The sequence below is a fragment of the Peromyscus maniculatus genome, chromosome 5 (assembly GCF_049852395.1).
Source record: "Peromyscus maniculatus bairdii isolate BWxNUB_F1_BW_parent chromosome 5, HU_Pman_BW_mat_3.1, whole genome shotgun sequence".
NCBI classification, from domain to species: domain Eukaryota; kingdom Metazoa; phylum Chordata; class Mammalia; order Rodentia; family Cricetidae; genus Peromyscus; species Peromyscus maniculatus.
This window is the reverse complement of record NC_134856.1, coordinates 79,553,166-79,572,834: the sequence shown is the minus strand read 5'-3', so window position 1 is coordinate 79,572,834 and position 19,669 is coordinate 79,553,166. Positions and strand designations below refer to the sequence as shown.

General features: G+C 45.0%; 1 protein-coding gene across 7 annotated transcripts in view; it reads right to left on the bottom strand.

The window, feature by feature from the left end:
- Positions 1 to 13,866, bottom strand: part of Dclre1c (DNA cross-link repair 1C) — a 29,562-nt gene extending 15,696 nt beyond the window's left edge. For 3 of the 7 annotated variants that reach the window (XR_006072422.2, XR_006072423.2, XM_042278105.2), the window contains exons 1-8: positions 13,665 to 13,865; positions 12,713 to 12,764; positions 11,385 to 11,469; positions 7,610 to 7,669; positions 4,402 to 4,457; positions 3,773 to 3,874; positions 3,089 to 3,161; positions 2,663 to 2,803 (exon numbers count right to left, since the gene is read on the bottom strand). Coding sequence is in view for 5 of the 7 variants with exons in the window: in XM_042278105.2 (XP_042134039.1) it covers positions 2,663 to 2,803; positions 3,089 to 3,161; positions 3,773 to 3,874; positions 4,402 to 4,457; positions 7,610 to 7,669; positions 11,385 to 11,469; positions 12,713 to 12,764; positions 13,665 to 13,773 (678 nt within the window). In the remaining 2 variants the exon portion in view is untranslated. Of the gene's footprint in view, positions 1 to 2,662; positions 2,804 to 3,088; positions 3,162 to 3,772; positions 3,875 to 4,401; positions 4,458 to 7,609; positions 7,670 to 11,384; positions 11,470 to 12,712; positions 12,765 to 13,664 lie in introns of those variants that run through there. The other 4 variants (XM_016004506.3, XM_076572717.1, XM_076572719.1 and 1 more) reach the window with 3 other exon arrangements.
- Between the last annotated feature and the right edge of the window lie 5,803 nt (positions 13,867 to 19,669).

Here is a 19,669-nt window from a genome sequence, read left to right as displayed (position 1 = left end):
GAATGCATCTACAGTTTAAAGTATTAAAACCAATTATGTCGGCTTTACTCAAAGCTTGTCTTCTGGGTCTTTCAAAGCAGATGATATCGGTGCCTAAACTGATGTTAGGATCACGAAACAAAATGAAAATTGTAGCACTCTCATGTTGGTGCGGGACTAACAAACATGCTGAAATAATGTGCAAGTGCTGTGCCGGCTGCCACCAAGGCAGGGCACCAAAGAACACAGGCACACCGCTTACTCCCCCGAGTGGCCCATTCAGTTACAACTGATTTACTTAGGGCCGATCAGAAGGAAAGGTAAAGAAAAGGGAGATGGAGCAGCCAGGAAGCGTTGCCTTGCAAGCATAGGAACTAAGTTGGATCCCCAGAACCCATGCAAAAATCTGCTCTGGTGGCCTGTGCTCGTGATCCCACTCGGAAGGTGAGGCAGGTGGTGGATCCCTGGGGCACACTTGCCAGCCAGTCTACCTACTGAGTCCCAGGTCAATGAGAGACTGTCTTTAAACATACACACACACACACACACACACCACACACACACACACACACACACACACACACAGAGTATCTTGGGCCTCTAACAATGCACTTACATGCATAGGTGCTGTGTACACCCACGCATCTGCACCGACACAGACACACAGAGAAAATGTAAGCCAGGTATGGTGACACATCTATTATTGCAGCACTCAGAAGGCTGAGGCAGGAGGATCATGAGGTGGAAGCTATTGTGGCTACAGCTTCAGACCAACCTGGGCCACGCAACCTATTCTCCCCAAAAACATAAAAGAAAGTAAGGAAGAAGTAAGTAATAGTGAACATGACTTTCCAGACTGTCTAAGGAAAACAGGAAGGGGATAACGTGAACTGTATGAAGTAATGCGCATAGAAATGACTGGAAAGGTAGCTGCAGATCGTCCCGGAGGCACCTTGGTGGGAAACCTCACCGTTTCCCTTTGTAAACTCCTGATCTAGGTTGGCAAAGGGACTTAAGGAAACTCTGGGGCCACCATCAAAAGCCTCTCCCTGAACCTGCCTGCCCCTGGCTTCTCCCAGGGCTCAGAGCAGAGGCTTCCACTCTTCACACACCCCTGAAATTACACCCCAAGTTTAGGGGAGGCAAATAACTGTCACCTTTATATATCATAGAGACAAAATGTGCAAAAGAACTTAAAAGACAGGTGTGTGTGTGGACATGTGTGAAGATTATCACTACTGTGATTTTAGTGTAAAAGGCCATTTTAACTCAAACACATAGGCCGAGTGATCACAGATAAAAGCAAATCTTTCTCAGGCTAGAGAGATGGTTCAGAAGTTGAGAGCACCAGCTGCTCTTCCAAAGGTCCTGAGTTCAGTTCCCAGCAACCACATGGCAGCTCACAACCATCTCTAATGAGATCTGGTGCCCTCTTCTGGCAGGCAGAGATACATGCAGACAGAACAGTGTATACATAGTAGATAAATAAATCTTTTTTTTTTTTAAATAAAAAGCAAATCTTCCTCAAAATGGACTATTAATGACTTTACATCAAAATATTTGGCTAGAAGGACTTACAGAAATAGACAGGAATAGGAAAAGAGGGACAGACATTTAGGGAGAGTGAAGGTTAGAATTTTATAATTTCCAACACAGAAAAACTAGATCTTGCTCTCCCCAGTGCTGGGGATAGAACCCAGGGCCTTGTGCATGCAAGGTGAGTGCTCTGCCACTGAGCCAGATCCCCAGCAAAACTACAGAATTTTAACATTGCTGAAGTACACTGTGGATCACTGTTAAGTTCTGAGCACAGGTTTGTCTGCTGGTGGATCTACATTTAAAAACGCACAACTAAAAATGTCCATGCGGTCCCAATACTTCGTTTTGTTCAATGATTCTTTCAAATCCATCTTCTCTTAGGGACAGAAGTCCCAGACACTTTTCAATGCCCTGGAGGGGGAGGTGTTTGCTCAACAGCCGCCACACACACTCCAGCTCTTCTGCCCTGAGTCTGTGGGTCCAGCCTCAAACAACTGAGAAAGAACGTCTAAAACGGACAAGTGAAAACTCCCAGCAAGCCCAACACTGACCCATTGACTAGATGCAGGTCAGTGTTCTTCACGTGCTGTTGACCATGACTCGAAGCAGGAAATACGATTTCCGTAACAACCTGGTCAGCACACAGTCATGGAAAAACACAGATACAGACATGTGTATATGTGTGTTTCCAACCACCTACGTAAAGATTCACTGTCAACACCTTAACTGCAAGCAGTACACCCAGATACCACTGGGTTCAAAGTCACTTTTACAATTGCTATATTTACTTTATAGCCCACACTTTGGAAAAAAATACTTTGCCTCGGGGGAATCTTTTTGAGCGGTGACTGTCCTTTTGTGAGGATGTGCACCTGTGAAGAAGAGGTGATTTCTGGGAGGCCCAGCCTCTGCTGCACCTGTGTTTGACAAGCTGCCCCCACCCTCCCTGTCTTCAGTTATTTGGGGGAGGAAAGGAGAGGGAGTAGGGGAGGGGGAGGCAGAGAAAGGGGGCAGGGGAGGGGAAGGCAGAGAAAGGGGGTAGGGGAGGGGAAGGCAGAGAAAGGGAGCAGGGGAGGGGAAGGCAGAGAAAGGGAGCAGGGGAGGGGAAGGCAGAGAAAGGGGGCGCAGGGAAATGGAGAGGTACCTGGACTCCCAGCTCCTCACTCAGGTTGGTGAACAAATACTCATAGCCATAAGCTGCTTTACAGTTCAGCCACACAACGTGGTGTGGGCTCCTAGTGATCCAGCTGCGAACCAGCTCCAAAATTCCCCTCAAGCACTCCTCCTAGACGGCCAAGGAAAATTGATCCTTTGAAGGAACTCACTGCCCTTTTTCCTCTTCCACATTCAGAGGCAATCAAGCCCAAAGGGACAACTGCTGGATTAGCCTACACCCACCCTTCCAACAAGGCAGGAGCTACACCACAGCTCACCACCCCAGCAGACCCATCACCCCTGATAGACCATCACCCCAGCAGACCCATCACCCCTGATAGACCATCACCCCAGCAGACCCGTCACCCCTGATAGACCATCACCCCAGCAGACCCGTCACCCCAGGCAAACATACACGACTTGGAATTTGATAAAACCTTGGGTCACAGAATGTGGTGTCCAAATATACACTTTGGATGTCTTTTACTCTGAAATGAAGAAAAAAAATAGTGTTAGCTTTCTCATGGGGCATAATTCTGTCTAAAATGACGCAGACCCTCAGTTATTTTCAAGGGTGTTCTACTCCACTTCCAAATCTCTTGTTCATCAACTTCACTGGAAAATGACTTCCAGTGAATACAATAAAATACATATTTTTGAGCCAGATGGCAGTGGCACACACTTGTAATCCCAGCACTTGGGAGGCAGAGGCAGGCGGATTTCTGTGAGTTCAAGACCAGCTTGGTCTACAGAGCGAGTTCCAGGATAGCCAAGGCTATACAGAGAAAAACCCTGTCTCAAAAAACCAAAAAGAAAAAAAAAAAAAAAAGACAAACCATCAGATTTTTGAAGCAGAGAAATGACTTGGTGGGTAAAGGACTTACCTCCATGCCTGAAGCCTGAGTCTGATCCCCAGGGCCATGTGGAGGAAAGGGAACTGACTCCCACAAACTGTCCTCCGACATACACACACACACACACACACACACGCACACGCACACGCACACGCACACGCACACGCACACGCATGCACGCACGCACGCACACACACACACATTTATTCAAACTGCACAGCCAAAAATTATAGAAGGTCCAATACCTGCCCCCAGAGTGCAGAAGCTCCATTCTGGAAGCTTCTCCTTTTGCCAGTCTGAAGTCTCCTGTGTATAAGACAGTTCCATTTCTGCCCTGAAATAAAAACCTGAAAAATAAATGTATCTCAGTGACTTCCAAATCACAAAGTCCTAAGAATGGTAAAATGGCAGCAAAGGTCTCCTGCCAAACACAACCCCTACAATGTAGTATTAGAATTTGGGGGTGCTAAGTCCAAGTAACTGCCACCTTTCCCCATGAGTAGCAAAAACAAATATAATAAAAATAAGATAAACAACAAGATGGTAACATTACTGAATCTGTACCAGGAGTGGCCTGGAATATTCTAGTGCTTCCTAATATACACTCAAATCATTTCATTCTAGGCAGAGAAAACCCCGTGTGATAAGACAGTGCAGAGCCACAGGAGAAATACCAGTTAAAGGTATGTGTGCTAAGAAAGCCACAGTTCATGGGTCTTCATCTGAGTTTCCCAAGCTCGATAGTGCAGTAAAGATTAAAGACACAGCCAGAAAAAGAAAATCTATTTCTGTACACATACTACCTAAAACGCTGTCTCTACAAATATAATGCATATTTATGTATAGAGAAGTGGAAACAGATGGGCCCCCTTACATAACTGATCCTGGGCAGTGACCAGCCGGTAAGAGAGTCACGACAACCTCTTCCTTCTAAAAAGAAAAGAAAGAGAACAATAGCAACAGAAGTTCCCGTGAGGAGCTGGCTAAATTCATAAAGTGTCGTTCAAGGGCGTACCTCTTCCCAGTCTCCCACTGCTCAAACCCTGGAAGAAGTGGACTTGTCCACTCCTTTTTCCAAACAGAGCTATGACAGGACCCAGCTCCTTTTGTAGGTACACACTCAGGAGAATGTCCACACGAAAAAATTTGTTCATGGACATTCACTGCATGATTACAGCAGCCCTCAAGTGGAAACGCTTCAAAATGCCTAGCAACCGATGAATGGATAAGAGCGCAGGTTTGCCCACACCATTTGGCCATAAAGATAAGGTTCTATATGTGCATGCCATTTACATACAGGGATGGCTCTTGAAATACACTCAGAGAAAGAAGTCCCATGATGTGTAATAATTCCACAGATAGGCAAGTCCAAAAAACAGTAGCTGAGAGGGAGCTGTGACTGAAGGGACGGGCGTGCTGTAACAGGCACAGGGTTTCTGAGCACTGAAAATATCCCAAAATTGACTATGGCGGTGACAGCTCTGTGAATACATTAGAGCTACCAGGTCTTCAAATGAGGGACTTGTGTGTGTCGATGAATACTGCAATAATGCTATTATGAAAAGAAAAAAGGAGTGGATGCAGCCCAGTCCCAGCCCATCACAATGTACGCGCCATTGTCCCTTTAGGACAGAGCCTGCTGGGCGCCACTGACTCCAGCTCTCAATAGGAGGGGCAGAACTCTGTCTGCAATGGTTCACTGCTCAGTAATAATTCCTCACCCACTTCTCACAGCACTCATCCTGCAGGCCCCTTTCAACGGGGGCTTCCCAGCTGGGGCTGGACACACACTGTACAAAAGCCAGGTCACAGGACGAGACATGTAAGCAGCGGTTCAGCACGACCCCAACAAAAGCCTGCCCTGCCGCTCAGGGCTGGGCTCGGAGGCAGCATCTGCAGCTGACAAGGCCCTGATAACACCCCTCCCAAGCCACACCTGCAAAGATTCAGGCCTGCTTTCCTCCTTCTCCTTCCCTCCTTGTCTCCACCGCCACCCAAACCTGGCTCTACCAGGATGAAACTGATGAAGAATACGTCTGATCTAAGAAAAACCATCTAAAAGGTTATGTCTCTTCTGATAACAGTCACACACACAGGTCACCCTCAGCGTTCCACACTGTGAAGCCACAGACTATGGAGCAAATGCTAACTCAGTTGCCAGAAAAGAGTAAAATTCCCTTGGCCCTTGGTGTCATTCAGATGGGTTTTTGCTTTGTTTTAAGGTAGGCCTACAGTCTTATTTACTATTAAACAATACATTCATAAAGACTTAGCTCTAAATTTAAGGTTGAAAAAAATTTTATCCAGTTGGGCAGAGACTTTATTTGGAATTAAGAAAATGATTCAAAAAGAAGACAGCCTTTATACTTGAGTTTGCTTAAAAAAAATATTAACTAATCACTATTTTATATTCCAGGTACAAGAAACAATAAATATGACAACAACATCGTATAGTATTAACGAGTAACATTCTCATCATGAGCAGGTAAAACTAACTAAATAAATAAGTTGGCAAAAAATTTAAAAAATAATTACACGACGTTTAATCCTTCTAAAGTTGGAAATAATTTTAACATTCTATAACAGAATGTCTCCAACCTCTGAAACTTGGGGGTTGAAATGGTGACCCCTGGAAATTTAATTAAGAACCTTTTGACTGGTGATTAGTTCTTAAAGTTAAGCACCCCCAAAACAGATTAATGCCTTTAAAAAAGAACTTTTAATTCTCCCACTGTGTGAGGGCACTGGAAATGATAGCTAAGAATTCACAATGAGAGAACCCCAGTCCGCAGTGAGAGGACCATACCCTACAGTGAGAAGACCCCATTCTACAGTGAGAGTTCCCCAGTCCACAGTGAGAGTTCCCAGTCCACAGTGAGAGTTCCCCAGTCCACAGTGAGAGTTCCCCAGTCCACAGTAAGAGTTCCCAGTCTACAGTGAGTTCCCCAGTCTACAGTGAGAGTTCCCCAGGCCACAGTGAGAGTTCCCCAGTCCACAGTGAGAGTTCCCCAGTCTACAGTGAGTTCCCCAGTCTACACTGAGAGTTCCCCAGTCCACAGTGAGAGTTCCCCAGTCTACAGTGAGAGTTCCCCAGTCCACAGTGAGAGTTTCCCAGTCTACAGTGAGTTCCCCAGTCCACAGTGAGTTCCCCAGTCTACAGAGAGAGTGCCCCAGTCTACAGTGTGAGTTCCCCAGTCCACAGTGAGAGTTCCCCAGTCTACAGTGAGAGTTCCCCAGTCTACAGTGAGAGTTCCCCAGTCTACAGTGAGAGTTCCCCAGTCCACAGTGAGAGTTCCCCAGTCTACAGTGAGAGTTCCCCAGTCTACAGTGAGAGTTCCCCAGTCCACAGTGAGAGTTCCCCAGTCCACAGTGAGAGTTCCCCAGTCTACAGTGAGAGTTCCCCAGTCCACAGTGAGAGTTCCCCAGTCCACAGTGAGAGTTCCCCAGTCTACAGTGAGAGTTCCCCAGTCCACAGTGAGAGTTCCCCAGTCCACAGTGAGAGTTCCCCAGTCTACAGTGAGAGTTCCCCAGTCCACAGTGAGAGTTCCCCAGTCCACAGTGAGAGTTCCCCAGTCTACAGAGAGAGTTCCCCTGTCTACAGCAAGAGGACCCCAGTCCACAGTGAGAGTTCCCCAGTCTACAGAGAGAGTTCCCCTGTCTACAGCAAGAGGACCCCAGTCTACAGTGAGAGTTCCCCAGTCTACAGAGAGAGTTCCCCGTCCACAGTGAGAGTTCCCCAGTCTACAGTGAGAGTTCCCCAGTCTACAGTGAGTTCCCCAGTCTACAGTGAGAGTTCCCCAGTCTACAGTGAGTTCCCCAGTCTACAGTGAGAGTTCCCTGTCTACAGTGAGAGTTCCCCAGTCTACAGTGAGAGGACCCCAGTCTACATTGAGAGGACCCCAATCCACAGTGAGAGGACCCCAGTATACAGGGATCAAAACACTCATAAATGTTGAGGTTGTTTTTCTAAAAACTTACTTATTTCATAAATTATTGTTTATTAATAAATGAGTATTCTAAATTAAAGAGAAAGTTAAACAATCATTTTAGCACTAAGAAAAAAATATGTATTATGTAATTACCTCACCCGATGCCTCGTCAACTAAAGCTATCTGGGTAGGCGTTTCAATTTCAATGGCTCTCTGAAAAGAGATTAAGTGAAGAAGTTATAGACTCCATGTAACCATTTCTGATTTCAGTAAAATTAACAGTTTAAAAAAAAAAAAGACATAACAAAACGAAGTACCTTGAATGAGCTTGGGTTACAGCTCAGTGTCACAGCCCTTGCCCAGCATGTACAGGGAGGGCTTAGGTTCCAGGCTCAGCACACATACTCACACAACACACACAGAGCACAGATACACACATTCAGTACCCACATATACACAACACACACACACACCAGGGACAAATATTAAAATATCACATTTACAGATGAAAAGCATCTTACTCATGTTGCACCATGAAACCACCTGGGCTGGAAACTGTTTTGAAGAGATTTTGATAACTTTAATTTTCCTTCTTTTTCCTATTTGCATGTGTATGTGTGTGGTGTGCACCCATGGGGGCCCATTCAGCACTCCACCACTGGGCTGCAGTTCCAGCTCCAGATAGAGCTCCTTGTAGGAGAAAATTCCTAAAGCCATGAACACCAGAGTGTTGGGATTGTTTGGGGGCACACTGAAGCCCTGGGGAAATCCTTTCTATCTAATCAGTGATTATTTTCTGAGACTTATGGAGTAGTTTTTCTGAAGGAGCTTTACAGCCCTTACAAGACTTTAAGTCACAAGATGTCCTGGCAAACCCTGAACGTCCTGTATTACTGGGTACAGCCAACAGTGCATGATAAGGACTAAAGTTGCAGGGGTGTGATGTAAACGCGCTTCTTCCGGGCTGTTTGAGGTTCAGTTTGTCAATGCTGGATCTCCCCGCTGCCTCAGTGCCTGATTACATTCTGGAGTGACCCTCTTTCTTTGATGGTCCCTCGTAATTCAGAACAGTGACACTTCCTAGGTGTGTATGCATTCCTGTGTACATGCATGATGACCTTCACCTGAACCTGCAGCTGGCCAGTGAGCATCGAGGATCCTCCTGTCTTCAACCCCCCCATCCCCCATGCTGGGATCAGAGGCCTTTATGTACTTCCCTGAGTCAAGGCCAACGTGACTATAACTCACATGTAGTAAGTACCGAAGCAGATGATCATTATCAAGGCTGAAGGAGATGCTGACATGGCTTGGTTGACCTCCAGAGTCTAGATGCCTTTGTGAATTCCAGCTTGTGCCTACTCTTCCCCATTCTCGACTGCCCCACAGAGACTAACCTATAGCAATACATGCCCAATCCTAGAAGGCAGAGAAGGCAGAGCAGTCTGGCTGCTGTGACAGATCTGCAGAGGACATGGATGGACATCCTTCGCTGGCAGGTGGGATATCACGACTAAACATGCATTATGGAAGGCTGTTCCCAGCACGGGATCTTCTGGGTACAGCACCCAAGCAGGATGAAAGGAGCTGTTATGGCTTTAGAGACAGCAGATGTTGCCTATCTCTATGTTATTGAAACATATTGTCCACACATAATTATTGAGTGCAGAACAATAATTTGGTTTGTATGTGTCATGATCAAATTGAGTTATTATAATTTTGTCTCATTAACTATTTCTCACTTCCATTCTTTGGGAATCAGTGGATTCCTTATTATCACAGACTGTTGCAGTCTCAGTCTATCTAAAGTTGTTTCTGTCTTTGTTTTCTTTTTTAAAAGTTGTTCCCATTTAGTTAATTATTGTGGAGTGGAGGGGGAAGCGAGCATGTACGTAGAGGTCAAAGGCTAACTTGGAGTCCGTTCTCTCCTTGTATCATGGAGGTCCCAGGGATCAAACTTGGGTCATTAGGCTTGCTGACGAAAGCTTCCCCCACCGAGCCATCTCACAGTCTCTCGTCTTGTTTTCTGTTGTTTTGGCAGCACTGGGGATCAACACGCTAGGCAGACGTGCACCACCTCTGAGCTGCGCACCTGGCCGCTGTGGTAAGGGGGTGGGCCTGGGCTTGCTTTGATCTGGCCACTTTTCACAGAGGCATGCCAGATGTGGGGCAGAGGGGACAGAAGAGGTGGGGCTTGAGAGCTGTCATCTGTCAGACATCAACAAGACACCACCCTTCATGCAGACTTTTTTTTGACAGCTACCGGTTACTTAATTACACAGTAATTCCTAACTAATCCTACTCTCTATGGTCACCACCCTTCTTTGGTGGAGCAGTAGACACAACAGATTCCAGCAGGCACTACTTTGAATGAGAGGCATTTTGTTGACAGCATATATGCTCATGTCCTCTTGATCTGGGGCTTCTCAGAACCGTGAATAACGTCCCCCTTGGATCTCTCGGTGCTCTGGCTTTTTGTTTGTTTGGCTGGCTTCTTTGGCCTTCTACTCTATGTGATAGAAAAGTACTATTCTGGCACTTTGGGCTTCTGTTTGGTTCATGCTCTTCCTTCCTTCTATTTTTCCTTTAAAAAAAAAAAAAACAACCATCCTTTTGCTTTATCTAGATCTAGATTAATATTGGCCTTCCTTTGGGCTTTCTTAATTTTTTTCACCTCCAAGGAAAAATCTGTTCCTACTAAGGGTAATAAGGTTCATAATAGGACTTTTTCTGCCATGTTTATATTTTATGTGTTGCAGTAATTTTCTTTTGACTATCTTCTGGAGGAGAGATCCATTTCATTTTTCCAGAATAAAACTTATCCATTCTAGGCCAGGCATGGTGGCACACACATTTAATCCCAGCACTTAGGAGACAGAGGCAAGTGGGTCTCTGAGTTTGAGGCCAGCCTGGTCTATATAGCAAATTCCAGACCAGCCAAGGTTACATAGAGAAACCCTGTCCCTTTCTCTCTCTCTCTCTCTCTCTGTGTGTGTGTGTCTCTCTCTCTCTCTTGCTCTCACTCTCTCTCTTGCTCTAAGTTATGCACTCTATTTCTCATTCTTTTTTGTCACGTAGGCCAAGATGACATGGAACTTATGATCTGGGGGCTGGATATAGGTCAGTCATTGAGGGCTTGCCTGGCACACACAAGATCCTACGTTTAGTCCACAGAACCTCAGAAAGAAAAAGAACCTTGAGATCTTCTTGGCCCAGAATTTCAAATGCTGGGATCTCAGGCCTGTGTCACTGTGTTTAGCTCCATTCTATCTTTTAATATCTAGTACTCTGCTTGTGACATTTTCTTTCTTTCTTTCTTCCTTTCTTCCTTATTTAAAGATGTGTGTGTGTGTATGTGTGTGTGTGTGTGTGTGTGTGTGTGTGTGTGTGTGTGTGTGTGTGTATGAATGTCACCTGTGTATGAATACCTGCTGAGGCCAGAGGAGGAAGTCAGATCCCCTGGAGCTGGAGTTACAGGTGGTTGTGAGATGCCTAATGTGGGTGTTGGAAGAACATCAAGTGCTCTTAACCACTGAACCATCTCTCGGCCCCTACCCTTTCTTATTATAAACTTTAAATGATGCTTTTCTTCCTGAGGTAGTCTGCGATTTAAAAATTATGAACATGCACATTTTGTTTACACTTTGATACATCTCAGCTAGGCAGTCCATGAGAGTAAAGAAAATGTAAGACCTAAATCACATTCTTGAGGAACAAGAAACAACCAATGGCTGACTCCTAAACTGCCGAATTACACATCAAATACCACTGTTCTAATTAATGATGAACCTATAATGTATGGAGAAAGGAGTTAGACAAAGGATAATTTCAATGATTTTTTTTAAAAGATGTCTCTAAAAATACTCCCCATGTACACAACAAAGTAGTGCTATTCAAAAATTACAATTTTTTTTAATTACAATTGACTTACAACTCGTTTTTCCCAAAATCTGTATTTCGGACTAGTTAACAACAGCTCCTTGGTAACTGGAGAACAGTACAGGAAAACCTTCAAGCTGAAAGCAAAACACAGAACAAAAGAAAAAAGCTGTTTCAGCACAATTCAAGACAAGCCCCTTTGGTGAGTCAGCAACTCATTTCATGGGATATCATTTTTCTCCAGGAAATCCAATCAGCTAACATGGAAAGTATGACAGCATCTCCCAACACACCTGCCAGGATTTAGATATAAAAGTCTCTCTAAAACCCATGTGCTTAGGCTTGGTCTCCAGTGCAACATTCAGAAAGAGGCGGGGCTTTGGGGGTATACAAGGCCTCTCACCTAATCCGTGGATGAATCCTGTGATGGAGTCATGGATTGACAGCATTGCTGGAGGTGGGGCTAACTGGAGGAAGGACATTCCTGGGGACCCATCCTTGAAGGGCATACCCTACCCCCGGTCCTTCCTGCCTCCTGCTTTCTGCTTCACGGCTGCTGGAGGTGAGCGGCTTTCCTCTGCCGTGTCCTTTTGCCATGTTTCTGCCTCACTGGGAGCCTAAGAGCATTGGAACCAGCCACCCACAGACTGAAACCAGGAAGCAAAGCAGCTCTTGCCCGCTTTGAAGTTGTTTTTCTCAGGTGCCTTGCCACAGTGACAAAAAGCTGGCTAACACAGTACCAGTTTACCATCAGCCATTTCGGTCCTACCACCGGACAGGAGTGGGGGACCTGAAGGGTCCTCCCACTCCCTAAGAAGCCCATCACTTCTCTCATGTTGAAACTATGTGCTTGGGGCTGAAAGTGTAGCACAGTAGTAGAGCACTTGCCTAGCAAATGATCCCCCTCATGAGAAGAAAATAAAAACAAACAATGCTTGTATACGGTCAGGTGCAACTGGGAAGGACACCACCAAATGTTAAGCTACTTCTAGAGGACAGGAAAGGGGTGCTGGGAACAGAAAATTCTGCTTTTTGCTTCATATAAATCTACTTATTTATGTATGCTCACGAGCAAAGCCTTGAACTCACAATCCTCTTGCTTCTACAGTGTTGGGATTACACCATGACATCAAGCCTTCTAGTTATAACCGAAGTTAGCTCATCATGACAAAAGGTCAAAATAGGAATTACTTCTGGGAGAAGGAACAACAGCGATTAGACAGGGGTCTGGGATATTGGTAGTGTTCGTTTTCTTATTGGTGTGGAAGCTACATATATAGGCTTATCAGGCTACCCCCTTAGGGTGTAGGTACTGTTCTGTCTAGGCGCTCTCAGTTAAGATGTTTACTTATACATGAATAAGTAGCAAAAATCAGTTACCTGCATTCCAGCCTTCTTTTCAAGGAAGGAGCCCTTAATCCTTTCATGTGATCTACAAGGAAAAGAATCAGAAGTCATAAACATATTTTGTTTAATTTTTTAAAAAGAATTCCTCAGCCAATGACAGCTGGGCTGTCTTTATGAGCTTCCTATTGATATTCATATTGAGGCTCACTGTTATGAGCAAATTGATCCCATAGGTCTTTGGTTCTTCTGCAGATGATGAATGTTTCAGAGTACAGAACAGGAACCACTGAACGTTGTCCAACCTGAGCTGATGAGAACAATTCAAGTCCCACATGGTTGAGGAGACTGAGGCAGTCAGGTAGTAAGAGAACCTACGTGAACTGATTTGATGACACCTGGATACATGAACTCTGCCCATAACATAAAATAAATGAATAATTTTAAAAAATGGAGGACATCTGACCAAGCTTACAGATTGTGTGTGTGTGTGAGAGAGAGATTAGTGTGTGTGAGACATTAGAGTGTGTGTGTTTGTGTGAGATTAGTGTGTGTATCAGACAGACTCTGTATGTGTGAGAGAGAGGCGGGGGAGGGAGAGGGAGAGAGAGAGATATCTTAGGCTCTTGCCTAATGTCTCGGGGTGCAGGAGAAGTTCTGAAACGTGTTTTCTTCACGCGTGACAAACGAGAATTAGGGAAGTGTGGGCAAGAGCTAACTAAACCTACCAAACCGATGCTCTCTGCTGGGCTGGTAACCAGCATTTCTAACAGCTCAGCCTTACCACAGGGTCCAGGGTCAGACTGCAACCAGAGTTGGGGTTACAGAGGTGGTACAGACCTGAAACTCAATAAAGCCAAAGCGAGAAGAGCCGACTGGGACAAGGGTACTTTCCAGTTCCTCGCTGAGTCCGCAGCCTGCTCCTCTCCGGTCATGTCTCCTCCAGCCCTACTGCCCCGGCAGCAGGTGGCCAGAGGGGCTCACTCACCCTTGTGGCAGTGCGAAAGGAAGTAGGCGCGGGCTTTCAGGTTCTCCCTGTCAAAGCGGTCAATAGAGATGGTTGGATATTCCGCCATCTGTCCCTGGAAGGAGCTCATAGCGCCCAGGAAGGATAGACCCTAAGCCCACCACGGAAGCAGAGCGGCACACTGACCCTGGGCGCCACCACTTCCGGGAACCTGCGCACCGCCTCCTCATAGGCCGGCTGAGCTCAGCCACGTCCAATCAAAGGAGCCTTGCGGTAGGGGCGGAGCCAAGGAGCAGCCAGTCTTGTTCCCGCTTCCCACGGCCCTCGGTTTAAATAGCTGCAGCAGTTGCACACTGAGATCCCGCCGAGCGAGCGCAGCGAGTGTCTACCGCTGGCTCCTCACGGAGAGTCGCGATCCTGCCAGGAAGCAACAAAGGAAACCAAAAGTGTTTGATGCAGTGGTGCAGAGTTGCGGCATCTGTGGCGTAACCGAGGCAGGAAACAAAACACAGCTGGAAATGGTGGCCAGGGAGCTTCATTTTTCTAATCACACTGCCTTGCATTTCCTCCTGTCTACCGAAGATCGAGTTGTTTTTTTGTTTTGTTTTGTTTTGTTTTTGTTTTGTTTTTTTCCCTTTTTTTCTCTTTTCCCAGTTTGTATTTTATAGGATAACCACGAGGACTGGATGAGAAAATTACCTCTGACTCTTGGTTAATAAATTCTGTTGGTACTCGTTCCCTCTCCCGTTTGTACATAAGCTAACTATATCTTGAAGGCTACAATTCAGACATAGATTCTTAGAGGAAAAGGGGGGGGGGGAGTAAAGATCCTGTTGATCTACTAGCCTCCAGTAATCCCTGGAGATGTGTTTCTAGAAAGCCAGAAAGATAAAGAAACGGAGGGCAAGAATGATGGGGGGCAGGAGTGGGTGGGTGGGGGGAAGTCTGGGAAAATTCATAGTAACATTATTAAGATCCACCAAAGACTTCTGTCAGTGGTACCTGTTGTCTCCTTCCTACCAAGCTCTCCTTAAGCACTGCTGATCACAAACAACTGGAACCTCCAAATCGTGCTATGCAGAACACTTTGACAAGCCTTATGGAGGTGGGAAGGAAAGCTCCCTAAAAGAAGCCGTGTCTGCAGAAACGGATTGACTGGTTTCAGTACTGTGGAGAGATAAGAATGTTGCGGGCCCAGAAGCTAATTACCTTATCTCAGGCTTCTTCTAACCCTTGGGAATAGTTATTCCTTGTCCAACTCTGTGTTGGAACTAACATCTTGTGACTAACAGATGAAAACCTTTGGGAATCTATTAATTTAGCACACCACTAGTTTCCACCAGCCCCAAAGCTGAGAATGTCATCAGATAGCATCCTGGACCTATAGAAAAGCTTCCCCATTTTTGCTATATCTGTCTCTCTGATGTACCCAAAACTGTGTTTTAAACATGCCTTAATTTATGACTTTCTTGGTTCTGCCAGAGAACATTGGCTTGCTCTTGCAGCCATAATACTCAGTTCTATTCACATACAGATTTTCACAAAGAGGAATGGGGGAAGAAGGAAGGCGGGCAGTGGAGGGAAGCGGCTTAGACATAGTCACTAATTTATACATTTTACCACAGTAGTACTAGTAAAGCCGTGGCTTTGTATAAGATGGTCTGTCCTAGAACAAGGGAGGACTATTGCTGCGAGTGGGTTGTCCAACAGAACAAGACATTCTGCCCTGAGTCTGGCTATCTACAGAATTGCTCCTAAGTTGAAGCTCCGAAAGAGGCAAGACAAAATAAGATTCTTCCTCTTATTTATTTGTTCACTTCTTCCCTCTTTATAATGTACACAGTAGGAAATAATGGTAGGAATCAAGTTACAATGTAAGCAACATGCACACTTAGATTCTTACAGCCTAGCTTTTTCCACTCAGTACTCTCCTTCCTTTTAGAAGTTTTTACACAGCACTGGACACATATAAAACAGGCATGCAAATCAAGCACTTGCTGATAATGAATCATGAAGAGATCTGCTTGAAAATAATTCTTTGATATACGTATTTCGGAACATCGTCAAAGGAATGACGCATGGTGAACAATACTTGGGGAACTGGAGAGAGGCTCCAGGGAAAAAGGCAGAGGGCCTTTTACCTCAGCTGCGATTTGTTCCCTGGATTGATTTGTTCCCTGCAAATTGTTCTTGGATGTGATTTCGTGCCTCCTGTGACAAACACTTACATTCAATTTATAAAACATTTTTATTCTTGGATATCAGAACACAGCTATAAAACCCAATCTGGCCAGTGTACCCTGGATCTGATTATGGTCTTCTGCCTTGCTCTCAAGCTTTCCCAGATGTAATCTGTAGTATACGCCAGGCAATTGTGTTTAAACTGGTCTCTCAGCCGGGCGGTGGTGGTGCACGCCTTTAATCCCAGCACTCGGGAGGCAGAGCCAGGTGGATCTCTGTGAGTTCAGGCCAGCCTGGGCTACCAAGTGAGCTCCAGGAAAGGCGCAAAGCTACGCAGAGAAACCCTGTCTCGAAAAAAAAAAAAACCCAAAAATAAATAAATAAATAAACTGGTCTCTCCTGAGAAAGTTCTGGGAAAGGGCTTCTCTGTTAATATTTAGCATGTGTTTATTTGCATTTATTTATATGTTTTTCTAATCATGTTTTTCTGAATTCAAACAACCTTCCTTGGATCATTGCTTTCTTTGTTACATTTGTGTAAAAAAGTACATAAACTGAAGTAAAGTTGTCTACAGCATTAGACTGTAGCCCACCCCATTCTTTCAGGGCCTCAGATCCCAGGGCCAGCAGACCAGCCTTGCACAGGTGGGCTGAAAAATTGACATACACACACATATGTACACACACACACATACATATAATCAAATTTGTCTACTAATGGATGGACAGGCCTGTTTCTTTTCACATAAAGAATTCAGTCTTGACAATATTTGGTGCTTCAGTATGCAGAACACCTTCAGCATTTTTTAAGAGTTGATCGATACTAATTTTATAATCATTAGTGCTGAGAATGTCACTTTTCATAAATATGACAACATCCCAGTGGCAGAAAGATGTTTACATCCATTTCAGAAATTGTTGAAAATTCTGTTCCATGCCTAGGCAAAATTGACTGTTTCTTATAAAGCTCAAACCAGCATCTCAAATGGCAATTTTTGAAATTAAACATTACAACATAATACAATCCATACATGTATTAATTTAATACTTAGATGCTGAGGGATAATGGTAGGAAAATATTAAAAGTCTTTTATTTCCATTATTAAACTATTGTTTCTATATTAGCAAAAAATTGCATGTACAGTAAAAATATTGCAATTCTTGAATCTGAGGTATTACTTCAGGCAGTGTTTGTTGGTGTTGTGTGGCATGACAGCATGTGTAACACAGAGTGTGTGTATTTTAGGTTTAGAACTGAGACGGCCAGGCATGGTGGCACAAACCTGTGATCCCAGCACTCTGGAGGCAGAGGCAGTCAGATCTCTGTGCGTTCAGAACCAGCCTGGTCTCCACAGCAAGATCCAGGTCAGCCAGAACTACATAGTGAGACCATGTCTCAAAACAACAACCAATATTAGAACAGAGACTTCAGGGAACCTCAAATTTGACACAGGTACACCATGGTACAATCACCTCGTGTTAATCACATATTTGCTTTTGAGTTTATCTTTGGCCAGTGGGGGTTCAGAAATCTTTTACTTTTCTTACAAAAACAAGGTGGGGAGAGAAGACATGAAGGGTGAAAGTGAATTGCTGGGGTGTCTGGGGAGAGTGGGAGGGAAAGTTGGAGGTGGATATTATCAAAGTACATTGTCATGGCTAGAGAGACAGCTTAGCAGTTTAAACTTCATACTGCTTTTGCAGAAAGGCCAAGTTCAGTTCTCATCACCCGCATTGGATGACTCAAAAATCACCTATCATCTAGTTCCAGGGGATCCACTGCCCCTGGCCTCCATAAGTATCTGCACTCAGGCTTAAAAAAAAAAACATTATTTACATGTATGAAATCTACATATGGAATAATATATACAGGTCTCAGGTAAGGAACCAAAGAAGCTACTGCAATATCCCAGGAAATCTGATGGTCAAAATCCATTTATTCCTTTGACAAATAGTCACCCACTCTATTATGTTACAGACGCTGGGCTGAACACTAAGGCGTAGTGGCGAGTAAAGTAGTCAAAAAAACCTTTGTTCACAGAATGCATATTCTAGTGAAGATTGTCACTGTCACTTGTGTGGTTCCAGACGCTGTCAGTGTTCTGTTTGCTATTTCACTTTCACAGCGACCCTAGCAGACAGGTTCATTTTTGTGGCCATTGTACAGTTGTGAGCATTGCTATGTAAATTGTGCAAGGTCATGTTCTCAGTAAGCAGAGTCCAGATTTAAATTCAAGGCCACTGTGTTCTGAAGCACCTCTCTCAGAGCTACCTTGTCATCCTGCGTCCTTCATAGCATCAGAGCGGAATCAGCAGCAGTGAGGTGATGATGTGTATGTACTCCTGTAGTGGGTAGCCATTCCAGCTTTGATCTGGAAATTTCAATCCCCATTGAGGCTTTGGTAACTGTCATGCCTACAAGGCGGGGCCAAGAAAGGACCCTGAAGACCCGAGATCCAGATATGGGGGCTCTCTAGATGCCTAGACCCTGGAGGTAGAGCCGAGCAGAGTGTTCCAGAGAACACTGCCAGACTGCACCATACCTTTTCCAGACCCTGTAAACGATCCCTTCATTTGTAAATTACCCCACAAAATAAACCTCCCTTTTAACAACGTGGAGTGGCCTAAATAATTTCACCAATATACTCCCTCGAAGCACACTGCATTCATATCTGGTGCATGCTAGGCGCTGTTAAACCAGGTGTGGCTGGAGAAAACTGATCCAGGACTGTAGAGGAAGACGACAAATCCATATGGGCAGTGTGCAGATTTCCTAAGTCGTTACTGGCCTTGTAAACCTCTGAGGTTTTTGTTTTTAATTTTACTTAATGTTGTTTTTACTGAGAATAAAATGGAAAAGTGTTGCAGGGTCACAAGCCAAGCCCAAGACTGGCATCATCTGATTTAGGTTTTTTTTTTTTTTGGTTTTTCGAGACAGGGTTTCTCTGTGTAGATTTGCGCCTTTCCTGGAACTCACTTGGTAGCCCAGGCTGGCCTCGAACTCACAAAGATCCGCCTGCCTCTGCCTCCCGAGTGCTGGGATTAAAGGCGTGCGCCACCACCGCCCGGCCTGATTTAGGTTTTAAGTGGGCTGTGCTGACTATTGTGTTGAGAATAGGCTATGGGTATGGGGAGAGATGTTGGGAATTACTAAATCACCAGAGAGACTGCAGAGAGATGGCTTTTTGGACTCGTGTGGGAGCTATTAAAGTCAACAAGTCTCCCTGATGGGTGCAATAAGAGAAACAGAGGACTCTGGGCGACAGCTATTCCAAGGGAAGATGTGCAAGCCACAGGATTTCCTCTGTCTGGGGGAAGAGGTTGGCTTTGGATGTAGAATACAAATTGTAGAGATAAATCTAAAATTCAGAGATATATCTTGGCTAAGGAAGTTAATTTGGGGGCTATAAATAGATCCTTTTTATTTTTAGTATTTAGTGACTTTCCTAAATAGAATTTTGCAGAATTTAATCTGTAAAAAACATGGCTTGCGTAAAACTGGCTCACAAAATTCCTACATTGTTAATGTTGGGGTCTGAGAGAAGCCTCCAAGAAAGACCAACAGTCACGTATTCAATTTAGCAAGAGCGTTTATTTACAACAGGTTGGGGTGGCAAAGAACGACCTGAAGGAGGGATTAATCTGGTGCTGATTGGTGGAGGAAAGATTAGTCTGGGGCTGATTGGTTGGAGGCTGTAGTGGTTAGGGGCTTGTTGACTGGAGGGTAGGAAAAGCTATCTTTAGCAGGCAAAGGGCTTGGGGGTGGGGGATGTGCTGAGCTAGCAGAAGCTTTGGGGCGCCTGCTGAGCCAACAGAAGCGGGGGGGGGGGGGGGGGCGCTGCTGA